This window comes from Rhinolophus sinicus, linkage group LG05, assembly GCF_036562045.2.
Source record: "Rhinolophus sinicus isolate RSC01 linkage group LG05, ASM3656204v1, whole genome shotgun sequence".
Lineage (NCBI taxonomy): Eukaryota > Metazoa > Chordata > Mammalia > Chiroptera > Rhinolophidae > Rhinolophus > Rhinolophus sinicus.
In genome coordinates, this window is record NC_133755.1 from 176,192,131 (window position 1) to 176,209,678 (window position 17,548).

The 17,548-nt window shown below is 46.3% G+C and overlaps 1 protein-coding gene across 5 annotated transcripts in view; it reads left to right on the forward strand.

The window, feature by feature from the left end:
- SYNJ2 (synaptojanin 2) overlaps positions 1-17,143 on the forward strand; it is a 94,121-nt gene extending 76,978 nt beyond the window's left edge. For 3 of the 5 annotated variants that reach the window (XM_019749347.2, XM_074333750.1, XM_019749342.2), the window contains 9 exons: positions 3,167-3,385; positions 3,494-3,572; positions 4,401-4,569; positions 5,022-5,192; positions 7,131-7,265; positions 8,866-8,978; positions 10,046-10,154; positions 12,024-12,175; positions 13,669-17,143. In XM_019749347.2, coding sequence (XP_019604906.2) covers positions 3,167-3,385; positions 3,494-3,572; positions 4,401-4,569; positions 5,022-5,192; positions 7,131-7,265; positions 8,866-8,978; positions 10,046-10,154; positions 12,024-12,175; positions 13,669-14,397 — 1,876 coding nt within the window. In that variant the 3' untranslated portion in view covers positions 14,398-17,143. Of the gene's footprint in view, positions 1-3,166; positions 3,386-3,493; positions 3,573-4,400; positions 4,570-5,021; positions 5,193-7,130; positions 7,266-8,865; positions 8,979-10,045; positions 10,155-12,023; positions 12,176-12,636; positions 12,786-13,668 lie in introns of all 5 variants that reach the window. The other 2 variants (XM_019749359.2, XM_019749353.2) reach the window with 2 other exon arrangements.
- The last annotated feature ends 405 nt before the right edge of the window (positions 17,144-17,548 follow it).

The window sequence follows — 17,548 nt, forward strand, 5'->3', positions numbered from 1 at the left end:
CTCACCACCAAGGATTAATCAACTTTAGCGTTTGATCATTGCTCTGCACCGTAAGTGACATTACTTAGGAAAATTTCAGACACAACCTGCAGTATTTTGTGTCATTTAAATTTTCATAAAATGACATCGAGCAACTTGCCTTTTTGCTGTTTAATATTTTTGAGACACAGTCACATCACTGTTGTGCACATGGCCCCTTCATTTGTAACTGCTGTCCAGGGTTCCACCAAATAAACCCCTGGAGGTTACCCACTCACCTATCACTGAATGTGCGTTCCTAATATGATGACAAACACCGTAGGGTTTCAGCGTTTTTAAATGCACTGAGCTGTTGGGCTGGCCTTGTTTGTCACACATTAAGGATGGAACACTGGAAACGGGTCTGTCACCCGGCATGCACTAGGACCGGCCACAGGGAGACGGGTCTTGTAGAATGTCTTTGAAAGGGCGATGGATGGCATTTGAGAGTGTAGACAGGAAGAATTTGATCTTCCCGTGTCTGCTACCAAAACCAGCATGTCAGTTTCAACTTACACAAGGAAAGAAATTAAGAAAGAGAGTTGGTGGTGACCAGTTAGTGCGTCAGCCAGTAGACCTAAATCTTTCCATACTTCTAAGTTCTTTAGAAACCTCTGGTTGCAAGTACATACCTAGAAATGAGCCTTGGGAAATCTTCAGCTGTATGACCTTCAGGTTTGCTGGTTTAGTGAGTGTATTTAGAAGCATTCATTTCACCACTGTTTACTGGGGGTTTTATGTGCTAAGCCCTGTTCCTGGCACTGAGGTTAAGCAGTGAACAAAACAGAGGAGATTGTGCTCTCCTGGAATTTTCTAGTGCGGACAGACAGACAGTAAACAAATGTAGGTTCTGTGAAAGAAAAATGTGGGGGCCAGGGTCAGGCAAGGGGTTGGTGCTATTCTATACCCAGTGTTTGGGGAAGGCCTCTCTGATAAGGTGACCTTGGAGCCGAGACCGGAAGGAGTGAGAGTGTGAGCCATGTGGGTATTAGGGGGAGAGCATTCCAGGTGGGGAGCGTGGCAGTGAACATCCAGGGCTCGGAGAATAGTGAGGGGAAGCGTCAGAAGGAGGTGAGGTGAGGTGAGCAGGCTGGATAGAAGCTTGTGGGCCATGAAGAGGAGCTGGGTTTTACTCTGCGCTGAGGAGTGGTGTTATCTGACTAGCTTCAGACAGACTCTGGTCGGGCCAGGGAGGAAGCCAACGTAGCGAGCACGGGAAGAAACGCTGCCGCCTCTGGCCAGGGTGGGTCACCTTGGGGAGCAGCGGTTGGGTTCTGGATAGATGTAGAGAATGGAGCCAACAATGGCTGATGGATGGGCTGCAGGGCACGGGGGACAGGAGTTGAGGGTGACTCCTGAGTTTGGGGCCTGAGCCACTGGAAGAGTCGAGTCGCATTTACTCGTCTGGGAAGACGGAGGTGCACATTGGGACATAATGGTTTGAGATGCACCACATTTATTGGTTTTTCTAATTACAAAAGCAGGACGTTTTAGTGATTGACAACTAGGAAAAAATATACATCACCAAACTAGCAAATCATCCATAGTCCCACCCTCTGAGATAGTGTCCGTAATGGCTTGTGAGGCGTCTTTCCACTACACTGTCCATGAGCGTTAGACGATTCTACACCAGAAGTTAACCTGTGTGGAGTGTGTGTCGTGTGCACACATACTTAGAGATGTAAACTGTATGTGAGAAAATTAGGATGATGGTATGTGAACTGTTAGCATTTGCTTTTTTACTTACTACTTTTTTTAAAACTACACTTGTCATTTTGAGGTGAGACCCCATACATCTGTAGTACAAGGTCACAGCCAGGAATGTGGACACTGAGATAGTCAAGACAAGCACACTCCCACTGCCACAAGGGCCCTTGCCTGTTTCTAGCCCTGCTTGCCTCCCTGGCCCCCACTGCTCCCCAACTGCTGTCCACCACTGATCTGTACTCCCTTTGCATAATTGTGTCATTTCAAGAATGTTGCATAAATGGAATCCGAATGGGGGCATTGGCTTTTTTCACTCAGCAGAATTCTCTGGGACGCAGCCCGTGTTGCACGTGTCAGTCGTCTGTTCTGTCTTGTTGCTGAGTGAACAGAGCTGCCCACTCCCACTTCCTCAGAGATGCTTCCCTTCTCGCTAATGAGTGGGGCTCTCTGAAAAGGTTTTCTGCTAAAAGAAGTTTGGAAAAACACACAGTGCATATCCCTGTGTCAGATTTTTCTCAACCTTTTTTCTTGCTTCTAGATGCAAAACAAGCTAACGAGAATAATATAAATTGGGGAGGGGGTACTGATATTTTCACCCATACCTCTTAATTTTTACAGCATTCCCTACTTTTAAAGGTTGCAACCATGTTACATACTATTTTGTGTTATGCTTTGTTTCCACTTAATAATATAATGTAAATGTCTTCAATGTTCTATGATCTTCATAACAAAGGATTTTTTAAATCTTTTGTAGAGTAAACCCATCCCTATATCACAATTACAATAATGATGGCATCGTTTCCTGCTGATCTGTTGTCCTGTGTATGTCAAGTAGATTTCTACAGCGTTCTTAATGAGCACATAGCGTGTTATCACATGGCTGCATTGTAACTTTCCTATTATGGAAATTAGATGGTTTCCCCTTTTCCCCCTTCTCACCAGCAGTGCTGTAATGATCGGCTTTGTGCATAAACCTTGGTCTGAATCTCGGGTCAATTCCTTAGAACAGAGGCCTATCATTGAGCTTGGTAGGTCAGAAGAGATGAGTATTTTTGGATTCTTAGCACACATTACCACATAACCCTCCGAAAAGCTTGACCCCCGAGCAGAGGTCGAGAAAGCCCACTTCTCTGCATCCTCAGCCATCCTGGGAGGTTCTGGATAGATGGTGATTACCATGTAAAAAGTCTTTGCTGATGGCTGGTATTGTTTTCTCGCAACTCATCCTTAGATAAAAATGCCGAGGTGATACTAAGATTGGGGGGAAATGAAGACCTCAGCCAGAGGACACGCCAGGGAGGCTGCCGGTGCCCCTGCTGGCGCCACGTCAGAGGCTGCTGACGTTTACTGTTTATAGCAGAGCTCTGGGGACCCAGGCGGGGGCTGTGTGGCTTCTTGTCCCCGCTTAACTGCTGCCCGTCTCTCCTCGTGTCTAACACAGACCTGTGCTGGCGGTCATGGAGGTGGAAGTACAAGAAGTTGACGTGGGTGCTCGAGAGAGGGTGTTCCAGGAAGTGTCCTCTTTCCAGGGACCCCTGGACGCCACCGTCGTGGTCAACCTTCAGTCGCCAACCTTAGAAGAGAAAAACGAGTTCCCTGAGGATGTGCGCACCGAACTCATGCACACCTTGGGGAATTACGGGACAATTGTCCTTGTCAGGTGACTAGTGCCCCAGCTGGCGTGGCTTTTGGTGTGGGTGGCCGCAAGGACCCGTGGCAGCTGCTGAGTCTCTCTTGGGGTTGACTTGACGTATTTCCTTTATTCCAGGATCAACCAAGGGCAGATGCTGGTGACTTTTGCAGATAGTCACTCAGCTCTCAGCGTCCTGGATGTGGACGGTATGAAGGTGAGTCACGCTTGGTCGCTGTGGAGCGGGGGCTCCTTAATCGCCATGGGTTTTTTTGTTGTTGTTTTGGTTTTTCATTAAAGTTTATTGGGGTGACGATGGTTAGTAAAGCTAATAGGTTTCAAGTGTACAATTTTGTTATACATCACATTGTGTGTTCACCACCCAGAGTCAATTCTTCTTCTATCACCATGTATTTGATCCCCTTTACCCTCATCTACCATCCCCCACCCCCTTACCCTCTGGTAACCACTGAACTATTGTCTGTGTCTATGAGTTTTTGTTTCTTTATTTGTTTGTCTTGTTTCCATGGTTTTCTTTCACGGGGTCCTATTGCCCCCTCTCCTCACCCGTGTGTTTAGGTAAGGGTGCCACTTGAGGGCAGGAGCTAGGGCTCTTCATTCTGGTATCTAATTCTAGTATGTCTGTTGAGGTGTCTCATGTCCAACCTTGCAGAATTTAGGAGAGAGAGCAAGTTGAGTACAGTTCCCACTGAGTTACGGGGTCTGTCTTGCTCACACCTCCATGTGGGAAAGTGTTGTGATCTCTCTTTAGAGTATATAGTTTGCAGAATGCAGCTCACAGGTAGTTACCATGTTGATAATATCCTGATATTACGTTCACGTGGAGTGCAAAGCTGGAGATGATAGTTCAACTTTTATTTAGAGCAAATGTGAGCCTGCCTGAGGTCTGGACGCTCCATTTTCCTTGGCAAATCAGAAGATTGGCCTGGCTCCCGATGCATGAGTTTGAGCAAGAAACACTTGGGGACCAAAGGGGGTTTTCTGGCTCCTGCATTTGTTCTCAGATGGCCACACTCCCTCACAGGTGAAAGGCAGAGCGGTGAAGATCCGACCGAAGACCAAGGACTGGCTGAAAGGTTGGCAAGAGGAGATCATTGGAAAGCGGGATAGCATGGCTTCCATGTCGCCCACGGCCAATTCGTGTTTGTTGGAGGAGAACTTTGACTTCACGAGCTTGGACTATGAGTCAGAAGGTGAGTATCGCTGCAGGGCCTCCTTAGTCGGTATGGCGAGGCGGGCAGGCAAGCAGTTCTCCCAGCGGCGGGTGTGAGATGGTCGGGAGCCCTTCGAGGACCCGGCCTCATAAAGGTGACGGGCGGTGCTTGAAGCGCAGGCATTCCATTCCACACGATGAGTGGGCGCTATTCACATGTGGGGTGATGCAGGACATGGAGATGTCTAAAATGACAGTGAAAATGGTGGTTCTGAGAATGTCGCTGCAGCGGGCTTGGTCCCCATCCCAGGCATGAATGAAATTCGGGTCCCGCCCTTGCTGACACATGGGTACCCGTGGGCTGCTGGCAGCTGTGTCTCTGATGTCCTGACACCAACCTCAGGCTCAGGCTTTGATGTTGAAACAGACCCACTGGTGAAAGGCTATGCCACCTCACCCTAACGTTTGCTGTGACTCACTTCCTTCCTCAAGGGGATATTCTCGAAGATGACGAAGACTATTTGGATGAGCTAAGTCAGCCTGTGGTCTCAGACAGTGAACTGGGGGGAGACGACCTTTCAGATACCCCCAGCTCCACAGCTGCGGCACCTCCCAGCAGGTCACCTGTGCTAACCAAGAAGAAGCAGCACCCGACCTACAAAGGTAGTAGCTTGGACCTTCCTTTTCTAAGTAGCCTCCAGTACTGAGTTCTCTGTCTCTCTCTGCACCCGTTGAGTGCTGCCATCCCATGAGAGGCTAAAACAATAAGTCATGGCAAGTGGTGGACACTGGGCTCCAGGAAGGTATCCGTTACCACCACACTGAGTTTCTCTAGCAATTTGTATGATTTTTGCAACTGCAACATCGCAGATTCACGATAATTCCTGTTTCTTGTGTGTGTTCAGATGGCTACAGCTCTGAACTGGTTCTACATTTGTGATTTTTTTTATTTTCCTCCAAAACTTTTCTGATTTCAATCCCATAAGAGACATACTCAATGTCTATGTCCTGAGTTGCTCGTGTGTTGTTACCTGCTTATAAAATTATATTATACAGTAATAATTTTATACGTTATATAATTATATGTATATAATTAACAACATTATACATTAGCATCATTATATCATTGTAGACTTAAGAGGGGCTGAAAGTCGTATGGATTGAACAGCATGTCCCTAGGTTATACAGAATAGTGATTCTTGAGTAACTCTTAGAACTCAGCAGTGGTACCTGGGCTGGAAACTAGGGCTGTAGACACAGGAACTACACCAGACTCCTGTGCAGTTCCATCCAGTCGTGAATGGCCTTCTGGCAGTTGGTCATTGTGTCATGTGTTGGAGGAGAGCTATAGCCAGCAGGTACAGGACCTTTGGAGCTGGGGCTGAAAACAGAGAACAGGGGTGAAAGTGAATTAAAATGTTTCCCAGGAATGTACGTTGCCAGGAGAGGTGCAAAGACCCTCAAACCCCTTTGACTGTATAGCAGCCCCAAAGCTCATCAGTAGCCTGGCCGATTGACCCATCAGGAGCCTTTGAATTTACAGGTTGCTAAACCCCATCATATAGGTGTGGATTTGTCAGGTGGGCTGGGCCCTGGGAGTCTGGCACATGTGGAGCTCCCCAGGTGACTGAGACGCACAGCCAGCTTTGGGGACTGCTGCCCCATGCAGGCCCAGCAGCCTTCGTCTGCGTGTCGAGGGTTCTGTGCACTGCACATGCAGAGGGCTCCTGCTGGAGTGGGACTGGCTGTGTGGATGTGCTCTTTAGACAAGGGGGGCCCTTTTCTCCAGGGGCGGCCATTGCTCAGGCAGACGGAGAGCAGGTGCCTCTTTGAAAGAAAAATAGAGCAGCGGGCTGCCTGGCCACCTGGGGGGCATCGAGGAGCTGTATTCCCCCTACGGGGTTCAGGCATTTCCCTTAGAAGGAGAACCTGCTTCCCCTAGAGCAACCTCATGTGTTGGGGCGGAGGAGCTGTGGATTGAAGGGATGGGGTGTCTGAGCCAAAACGAAATGAACCAGGCTGTGTTGTCGTGTGGGAGAGAAGAAAGACTCACATATTCATGACTTTCTATGTAATAAATGTACAGGTAATCAGACAGAAGCAGTCCCCTCCTCATGTGCTCTTACCGGAGAAGGACGTGACAGGACAGGTGAGGGTGGCGGACACTTGTGACGTAGCTGGCACTGGGCTCCAGGGTTTGGGACTTGATGAGTTCTTAGGGACATCCATACCAGGAGCTTGCCGCTGGGCGGCAGAATAGTCTCAGCTTCCAAAACAGTTGTCCCGTTTTAGACAGAGGACAGGAAAATGAGGGGCTCTGGCTTTCAGCTGTCTGCTCTGTGTGGATGTCTTGCCGATTGTTTCAGAAGGAAACTCGCCCACACTTTCAATTGGGTTAGTGTCTCGTATCTGGACAAGAAAACTTGGCCAGGGTTCACTGAATGTTCTGAGCAGGCACGGAGTGTCCTCCATCCCTCCCTCCCGTGCCAGCAGAAAGGGGGACAGTTCCGCTGTCCTGCAGGAGCTCCTCCTGCCACAGGTGGCTCTGCACACCTGAGCCTGACCCGACTCACCTCATTCACGTCCCGCCGTGTCCTCCAGATGACGCCGACGTGGTGGAGTTAAAGCAGGAGCTGCAAGCGCTTGGGGACTTCCGTCACCGTTCTCCAAGCAGGTCTCTGTCGGTTCCCAATAGGCCTCGGCCACCGCACCCACCGCAGAGACCCCCCCCTCCAAGTAAGACTTTGCTGCTTTGGGCTCACACGCCTGCTGGGAATAATTGCACATTTCCTGCTACTGAACCAATGGCTCTAAATCACCTGCTGCCTCGCCTTCGAGTCCCCACCGTGCTTTTGGCCTCCTTGGGCTCCTTTTTATCTTAAATTCGCGACGTGTCTGATATCAGAGGTACAGCTGTTTCTCGTGGCAAATTAAGTGATCCCTTTATAAAGTTGTTGTTGGTCCTTCTGTAGCTGTGGTTTGCTTTAAGCTGCTTTCTTTTCGACACCTTAGAAAATGGAAAATTGGGTGCCAGCCAAGGCAGGCAAGGCACTTTTTCAAAGCTCCTTCCTCGCCTACCTCACAGCATCTCTCGGAATCTTCTCTCTTTGCTCTCTACCGAGTGAGCCCAGGTGGCCTGACGTGCAAGGCGACCCACACCTGGTCTAACCAGGCGTCTTCTGGCCTGGGAGCCCAGGCCTGCCCGCCCCTGGCATTCCTGGAACCTGAGGACAAGCTCTTCCCAGCCGGGCTCTCATAGGAGAGTGCTTTCTATTCCTGGCTCCTCTAAAACCAATGCTTTGCCCATCAGTCTTGCTTTGATAGCCTGACAATAAAGTTGTGACTTGCTTCTGAGCAGTTTCTAGTTGCCTCTGCTGTTCACTTCTCCCCGACAATCCCCAAAATGTGACAATTAGGCAGAGAGATTTTCCAAACGATTTACTTTCAGGATCAGGTTTATCTTGGCTCACATCACGACAGTCATCGATGGCAAGGATTATTTTAAGCATATTTTTTTTTACTTTTCTGAGTTGATACTCAGAAAATAAAATATAAATAAAAAATGTTAAGTGGTGTGTCATATATTATGGTGGAAAAATTACAAATGTAGATAAATATAAAGAAGAATAAAATTTTTTATTTCACTTGACTACCTAGAGATGAGAGCTGTTCATCAAAAAACTTGCAGCCTTTCTCCAATTATATAGATCTATATCTACAGGGAATTTATATTTATTTTTTTTATTCTTTTTTACAAAATTGGTATCCATTTTGTTTGGTCATTTGTGTTTAATGTCTGTATCATTAAATATTCTAGAACGTGATTTGTTGATAGCTGCAAGTATAATTTAACATAGATTATTCTCCTGCTTCAGGGTATTTTTTAGATTTTGGCAACAACTCATTTAAAAAATTTGGTCCTAGTAACAGGAGTGGGTTTTAAACCACTTAAAAATGAATGGACTTTGATATCAGATTTGAAACTCCCAGGATGTTAGATTAAAATTTACATTCAGGGGTGGCCGGTTAGCTCAGTTGGTTAGAGCGTGCTGCTGACAACGCCAAGGCTGCCGGTTCCATCCCTGCCTGGGCCACTCACTGTGAGCTGTGCCCTCCTTGGGAAAAAAAAAAAAATTGCATTCAAATCCTGCTTCTCCAGAGAACCTACTTTAAGGCACAAGCAGTTAGAGAATCTGAAACATTCAGTTGTGCCTCTGTGAATGTCCTAACGACGTCAGGCCTCTAGCCCTCCTTGCTCTCAGCTGGCTGGGAACTTGCCTCGCAGCAGCCAGTGACATCACTCAGACTGAGACTCCACCCTTGTTGGTTTTTGCAGCTGGTTTGATGGTGAAAAAGTCAGCCTCGGATGTGTCCATCTCCTCTGGGACCCACGGGCAGTACTCAGTCTTGCAGACAGCAAAGCTTCTGCCAGGAGCCCCTCAGGAAGCGGTGAGTTCTGTATTCAGCTCAAAGCAAAACGGACGGCATTTCCAACCTGAGGGGTTGGCCCCGTGGTTCATCCTCAGCCCCTGAGATCACGCAGGATCACCTCTTTTCAGTGACTTTCTATCTCTTTAACCCTCCACCTGTCCACCAGGTCATCCCCGAACCCCATAACTTAGTCCTTTCTGGGCTTTGAAATGATCAAGCAGGGTATTAGAGAGAGATCACGTTTGATGCAAAATCCAAGTGTCCCTACATGGTGCGATTATTGGTTTCCAGACATACCTGCTTCTCTCGTCCAATGCCTGGCTTTGACCTTGGTGTGTACAGCAATGCTTGGTAGAAGGGAAAACAAATTCAGATCAGTTTTCTTGAAAAATGGTGATCATTCTGGTATAAAGTCAGCTGAGAGAAGAGGCTGAAAAGAGAGCTGATGGGCCTCAATAATGCAGTCGGGATCCTAGTAATAGTAACAGTCACTGGGGCTTTGGAGGTGAAGAGTTCCGGAGGATGGCAGTGAGCTGCTAAAGGCGGTAGGTGAGGGGGGAGGGAGGAGAAGTCGGGGTGCTGGGTGGAAGCTGAAGCCTCCTGGAAGGGTGCGGAGAGCTGGGCCAGAGGCTCATGCGTTCACGGCAGGAGAAGGGGGTTGACTAGATGTCCGAGGTTTACAGGACCAAGGCGGGTCATCAAAGTCGACCAGAGGTTTGGGTGAAGAGAGGCAGAAAGGCAAAGAGGCAGAAGCATATGTCTGGAAGGTGTTTTAATAACAGCTGGGCCCTGGGCTTTCTGGCTGTGGCGTGGTTATTGAAATAAAGTTAGAGGATGGTTTGTCCACACTGCAAAATCCTGTAGCCACCCAGTTCGGGAGATGAAGCTCGTCAGCTTTAAATAGTATTGCGTTCCTCTTCTTGGTGTGCAGGTGCTCCCGGGAGAAAAGGAGGCGTGAGGGATGCGGGTTAGGTAGGAGTTTGTTTCGATCACCGCCTGGCGGAGCTCTGTAAGGCTCACATACAGGGCGGCGGGCCGTGAGCCTACCTTGTTAACACACTCCTCTTCCTCATTCTGTCCTCAAGCCCAAAGCTAGGACCGGGATAAGTAAACCTTACAATGTCAAGCAGATCAAAACTACCAACGCTCAGGAGGCAGAAGCAGCCATCCGATGTCTCCTGGAAGCCGGAGGAGGTAGGTGTTCCCTGGGCTCTCTCCCTGGAAGAGAAAAACCATTTCCTTTCATCTCCCTACTAAAAGGGGCCTAGAAGAGAAAATAACTTTTTTTTTCCTGAATGTAGTATATTAAATGAAAGTACCCTGTAGCAACATCTTTAAAATTCCACCACTGAGATTTATTGTCCATTTAAAATTATATATTTAAAATTCAGTAAGTATATAAAAATAATCCCAGGATTATTAAACAGCACTTAAGGGAGACACTGAATTAAACAGAAATGAAGTTTAGAAAAGGTAAATGCTCCAGGCACTAACTCTTTGTGCTGCAGAAAGAGTTAGGTACACGTCCCCGTGTGAGGCACAGAATCTACTTTTTAAATCACCAGCAACTGCAGATTCTTTACTGTCAGGCAGAGAAGGATGTCTTCTCTGCCACACTGCCCGTTAATTTTTATTACTGTTACTTCGCTTAACCCACATTAATCATACTTTACCTTGGAGTCTCCCTATACACTCAAAACCACTGGTGATTAACATTTTTGTTTTTTGTTTTTATTTTGGAGAGGGGAGATTATGCCAGCTAAATAGTTATACTCATATGTAATTACAATCGCCTGATTTGTTTTTAGTCAGGATATTTAACTTATTTGGAATTTTCAAATCACATTTAAGAGGATACAAAACACTATTGTAGGATAACACTGTTGCAAGTGGTTTCTTCTTTATTTGAAAGTATTTTTTATTTAAAAAAAATAACTGCAATTGTATGTAACAACTCAAATAATCATCAACTGATGAATGGATAAAATGTGGTGAAACCATATAACGGAATATTAATTCAGCCATAAAAAAGAATGAAGTACTAACCCATGCTATATCATAGGTGAATCTTGAAAATAGTATGCTAAGTGAAAGAAGCAAAACACAAAAGGCCATATAAATATGAAATATCAAGAATAGGCAAATCTACAGAAAGTTGTAGTGGTTTCTAAGAGCTGGAGAGAGAAGGGAACGGGAGTGACTGCTGTGGGTATGTATGGGCTTTCTATTGGCGGTGGCGAAGTGGTTCTGGAATTAGTGGTGATGATTGCAGAACCTTGTGAATACACTAAAAACCACGAACTGTATTCTTTAAAAGGGTATATTTTATGGTATGTGAATTGTTTTGCAATTTTTAAAAAAAATTCACTCACATGGAATATAAAACTAAAAGCAACAAATGAAGAAACAAACAAAGAAACAAAAACTCATAGACACAGACAACAGTTTAGTGGTTACCAAAGGGCGGCGGCGGGGGCGGGGGGGGGTAGAAGAGGGAAAAGGGGGTCAAACATATGGTGATAGAAGGAGAACTGACTCTGGGTGTTGAACACACAATGCAATATATACATGATGTATTATAGAAACTTGAAACCTATATAATTTTACTAACCAATGTCACCCCGATAAATTTAACATAAAGGAATAAAACAAGAAAGAAAAATATTCTGTAGATGATGTGGAAGTTAGGAGAGACTTGAGGTCTGAAATCACCTGGGGTCGCAACTTAACCTTTCCTTGCTTATGGGCCCTGCTGAGAAAGTGAGGGGTTTTGGATCATGTCCCCTGAGAAACACACCTGCACATGAAACTTCGCATGTGATGTCAGGGCCCACGAGTCCCCCATCAGGACCATCCACGGACCCAGCTCACCATCCCTGTTAAGAAAGTGAGCATGAGAAACGGGTTAAAACTAGCTGGTTGGGCCTGACAACCCTCAAAATTGTCTTTTAGAAAAACGGAAATACATTGCATTAGTAAATTACTCTGAGTGTGGACTGCCTAAAGGTTACACTGTGCAATGAGCTGTCCCATGCTCTTCAGCCGTGCATTGGTGTGTTGCAGGCGCCCCAGGGGAAGCCCTGAATGCCACCGACCTCAGGGACCAAGAGTCCTCCAAACCAGAGCCCATGGCAGGGGGGGCCCCGCTCCTGCCACGCCGGCCCGCACCCAGGGTCCCTGCCATCAAGAAGCCAACCTTGAGGAGGACCGGAAAGGTAAGAACTGATCGCATCAGCCTCTTACTCCTGAGTTACTCAGACGTCTTGTTCGATAAGACTCCCATCTCCGTTGAGTCTGTCTCTACATATTCATGAGTCTCTGACTCAGCCCCATCTCTGAGGAAAATGCCTGGCACATGCTTTCTCCTTCGTAGCCCTGCCACCTCCGGGCTCTAGCTGAGCAGACAAAGCAGGAACTTCTCAGCACCACAGGAACGGCTTGGAGGTGTCACACACGTCCTACATGTCCTAGTTGAGTCCCCATGTCAAACCACAGCCGGACGCCGGATCCTGGCTGTTCCAGTATTTCCCGTGTGTGTGTGGTCTGTGTCATGTGCACATGGTTTCCCGTGGACAGGTTTTATTTGCATTAGAAGAACAACAACCGGTTCCTAGATGAACGGTGTGGACCTCAGGTGCTGGACGTTCGACAGCTTTTCTTGCCACTTTTCTTGCAGATTGTGTTTTGCTCTCGCTCCCAAGCTTCTCCACCTTGCTTACTGCTTCAAAGACATGAGTTTGTCAGGACAGTCGCAGCCCAAAGCCTGGCGCCTCTAGAGCCATCTGGATCTTCTGTTTGATCAGTGTTCTAGTAGCGGGACACTCGGTAACCCCTTGCTGGTCATTACAGATGGCCACTGCTTTTCCCTCTGTGCAAGTGTGAGCCGTGGCTCGGTGCCGCCCGCCTTCTTACAGAGCTCGCTTTGGCTCGTTGCACCTGTCATTGTCCTATGCCTGCTTGCAAATCAGACCTCTTTCCTTCTTGCCCCTGTGTTCGCTGTGTCTTTTCTCTAAAAAGCCAGAGGCAAAACCAGATCCGTGTTCCCAGCCTGCTGCACAGGAGCGGCAGTCAGAGGCTGCTGGAGAAGGGACTGTGTTTGCTGTTTGCTTCCTAAAGAACCAAAGGAAATACTGAAAGGCGGATCCTTAAACTGGATCCACCGCTCCCGGACCCAAGCTCGTTTGCTTTGTGATAGTTTTTAATCAGAACCAAGGAAGGGAAATGTCTGTGAAACTTTCCGTTCCTCTATATTTAAGTATCAAAGATTCAAGGAGCAAGTATATCCTTTAGTCCTTCCATTAGCTTAGTGCCGGAACATGAGTGGCTAAAGCCTCACGTGGACTGTGTGAATTATCAAAGCTGCGGCCTCAAAGACAGAGTTTCGGGGAGGTTTGCTCTTAAGGGAGAGCATCACCCCATTTCCTGAGGCAACAAAGGAAAACCTGTCTCAGATTATTCTGTGGCCCTGGCTGTAAAGTTTCCACTCATATTTCATTGAACCTGCTGGGACTACTTGATAAACGTGTGTGTTTCTCTTTCATACTTCGTCACGTTTCTGCAACCCAGACATTCTCAAATTCTCGAATTTGCTAGAATGTCCGCTTAGCGCCATCTCTGCTCCCGTGCTGACATGGTCTGAGTGCTCTCTGATTCCCAACTCCCCCGGTGCTGGCTTCTTATTTACACTCTGTGTCATGCCTTTTCTCAGCCCACATCACCAGAAGAACAATTTGGGCAACAGCCTTTCCATTTTACAATGGAGCCCCTGGAGACGAGCCTTGAAACCCCGCCTCTAATGACAGTCCGTCCTGTTCCCAAACCACGAACCCTTCAGCCCGGGAAAGGCGCGGAGAGGAGGCCCAGCGTGGGAAAGCCAGCGCCAGACCACGCCCCCGCCACGGCCACCACGCCCCCTCTGGAGGCGCCGCCTCCTGTGCCCCAGGTCCCGCCCAGGAGGAAGAAGTCCGCCCCTGCCGCCTTCCACCTGCAGGTTCTGCAGACCAGCAGCCAGTTCCGCCAAAGCCTCACCTGCGGCAGCAGCGACTGTCCCCCAGCACACCAGCCTGATGGGGGCGCACTGTTTCCACAACCGGCTTTCCTTAGCGCGTCGTCAGCTGCGAGCCCCGAGACTGATGGCCCCAAGGAGACCAAACCAGAGGCCGCCTCCCTTCTGGGTGATTTTCAGGATCCCTTCTGGAACCTTCTCCACCATCCTAACCTGTTGAATAATGCTTGGTGTTCCAAGAGCTCTGACCCCCTGGACTCGGGGCCTCGGAACCTCAGAAGGGCACACACCGCCCCCCTGCAAGTCAGTGGCTCCGCTGCCCAGGAGCCACCACCGGCGCACAGGCAGAAAGACTTCGGTCACTGGGTAGCAATCGGTGACCAGGAGCAGAGGACGGTGCTGCAGGCGTTTGACCCGCTGGCGAAAACATGAGTGGGAAAGCGACAGCCGCTCTCGAGCAGAACGCGTGCCTTCTTCCCTGAGGCGGCGCTTTACAGGGAAAAGCCCGGTGGCCTCAACCAAAAAAGAGACGTCTGTGTAAAGGCACAGAAAAAACATTTGTACTTGTGTCTCTGTGTACTTGACAAAGGTGGTGTCTCCTAGTCAATAAGATGATTCTTCAGCCACCGAAATGTGTTTTCTTCCAGGCTTGTGCATTTTGAGCTTCCCCTCATGGGTGTGGGACACCTCCCATTAGACTCAGTGTGTGGCTTTTGGGGACGAGAATTAGCTGATAATGCCTAAGGAGTTCTGTCCTGTAGAATTTTAAATCATCGTTCAGTTTATGTGTGTACGTGGTATTTTTTTAAATTTTGTTATTTTACCGATTTGGAATAATTTTTTGGTGAACCACCTGGAGGTTGATGCATTAAGTAAGGATTGCACCAAAAGGTGGTTGGGACCAGTAAGAGCCGTACCTGGCCCCCTGACACCAGGTTAAAAGCTCAGAGTTGGAAGCAGCAAATAGGTCAACGAAACGACTAGGCTGTCCCTTCCTACTGTGAGCCCTTGTGTTTATTTACGAACGTGTATATCGACCTTGATCGTGTGGGACACGGTGTCTGCACTGAAGCATATACCATTAGCTTAACCTGAGCTTGAACCAGCGCAAGAACCAGTGCTCTGTCGCAGATCCCGCATGGCCCGTCCACGGCCAGTCCTGAGCCTGTGTGCTACTTAAACCTGTTTTTACACACTACCCATCCCCTAGTAAAGGAAACCTCGTGGAGTCTTTTTATCCCACGTATTCCATCCCTGTTGAAAGCACAAATGTGAAAACTCATTCTTGCACATAATGTTGATACTTGTTGTTATACGAGGCTGAATATTTGTTTTAACCCCGTCTGCCTGGCTGCAGCTGCAGGAGGGAAAGTACCATCTGTCCTACATGTAAGAAACCCCAGGGCAGCATGTCTGGGCTTGCTTATCTGTATGTTGACTAGGTTTATTTTTTACCTATACATTTCCAACACCACTTCTTACCTAGTTAATCATTTAAAAAGACCTCACTGTACTGTTTTACATTTTAGAAATAAAAAATGTTATAAGGCCTAGAGTCCACTTGGAACAAATATATTTTTGCTAATAAGAAATTCACTGGCAGAATCATAGTGTGTCACATCCCACATTTAGGAGACTTTCATGTCATAGAATCAGATAGCAATGATCCTGCATCATCCCTAACGAGCGGGGAACCCTGTAGTCAATTCCAGTGCTTAGGACGGCAGTGATCGTCTTGTCTGGGGGATACCACTTACCGATCAGACCTCTGGGATTTCAGATTTATTTCCCATCACCACTATTAAAATACAGATTATTTAAATCTGGCACTCAAAACGAAAAACTACTACATTTATCTTACTTCATCTGAAAACTGATAAAGGAAAAGATATTGGTTACCCATAGAGATAAACAGAGAATACTTGTACTTGTAGTTGACCAGTCAGAAAAGATGGTCAAGGTGATTAGGACATCTTCTGTAGTAAGTGTTTTCTATCATTTTTATCTCTGTAACAAACACAAGCAAACAACATAATCCTTGAAAGAGTTAAGAGGAGAAAGAAAGCAAGATGGGTAATCGGCTTGGAGAAGTTAAGTGATTTGCTACGATTCACACTGCTACCAAAGGTACAATTGCAAATGGAAGCGGAAGTTTCTTAAGTGCTCTTTTTTCTCTAGCCTCTTTTCCCACCAAAAAGGAGGTGAATTTGAAAGCAGGTGAATGTAACAACCAGGTAGAAGAGCCTGAGAAAGACCATGTCAGGGGTGGGACTAGGCCTAATTTGGGGGTTTCTTCTTTTTCTAGAAAGCAAATAGCCAGTAAATGGTACAGAGAACAGAATTTCAATTAAGACAGGTGTTTGTCACACAAGTAGCTCTTAAGGATCCTGCAGTAAGTATTAATGCACAAAATTGTGTTGACCTTGGGAGGCAGGTCACAAGAAAAATTACAGGAAGTTTAACATGAAGAATTGAACAAATATTTGATTGTGGGTGTTCCAACTTAGTGAACAGCATAGACGGGATTTTGAGTTGATAAATACGTAAGGTTCTCACACCAACATTCTCTTAAAAAAAATTGGAATTGCCTTATTTATTTTTTAAATCAATGCTTAATAGTTGGTAGGTTTCCTGGATTAGCAGCAGAGTCAGTTGAATAATCTCGACAATGAGCAGCTGCCATCCTGGGCATTTCATTCTGTGGTTTTTGTATTTTTAGTTTTCTTTGATGTTCCCACACAGGGCTTTTTGTTGTGACCTTGCTTATGTCATGACTTTTTTGTAAGACATTACAGCTCACTGCAGAGTATTTTAAGCATAGTACTTTACAATTCAACATTGTCTCTAATGACTCCAATTACTCTATTCCCTTTTATAATATAATCTCCGACTTCTTGCCTGTTTTCAAAATTAATTCCAGTAGGACATCTGCCCAAGCAATTCCTGTAAAAGTTTAAAGTTGTTGAAGTTTAAGACACTTAATAAAATTCTACTGATGTGTGTAAGTAATGTATTAAAACGTTCGTTTTATAATGAAGTGATTTCATCAGAAAGGAAAGCCACAAAAATTATTTATTGACTGGCAATTAATAAAAGCCCTGTAATGTTTATTTGAAGTGACAATTTGTACTGAACATGTAAAAAAAAACTATTAAATGTTTTGTCTTTTTTTTTTTAATTTGGCTTATTTCTTTTCAGATATGATATGGAGAGAACCTTGGGATATCTTCTTTGGTTAGCCTCCTGGCTGAAATGTGACTACTAATTATTATTCTGTTTGAGTTTTTGTTTTGGGGTTTTGTTTTCAACCACCAGACTAAGTTGAAAAAGCACAAAAAATAATTTGGTTAAGAATTTATGACTTGAATGATGCCAGTAGAGACCACTACGATAATATATATAACTTTATGCTATAACATCTATAAGACTTGAGAGATGCGAGAATTCATTTTTTATAGGATCTTATAGCAAATTTATAAAATCTTAGACTGCTAGATTGGTTTGAGTACATTACTGCACAGAGGCAGGAGAAGGGAATAAACAATCTTCAAGTTCTGCCTAGGTGTGTTATCAGCTAATTAAT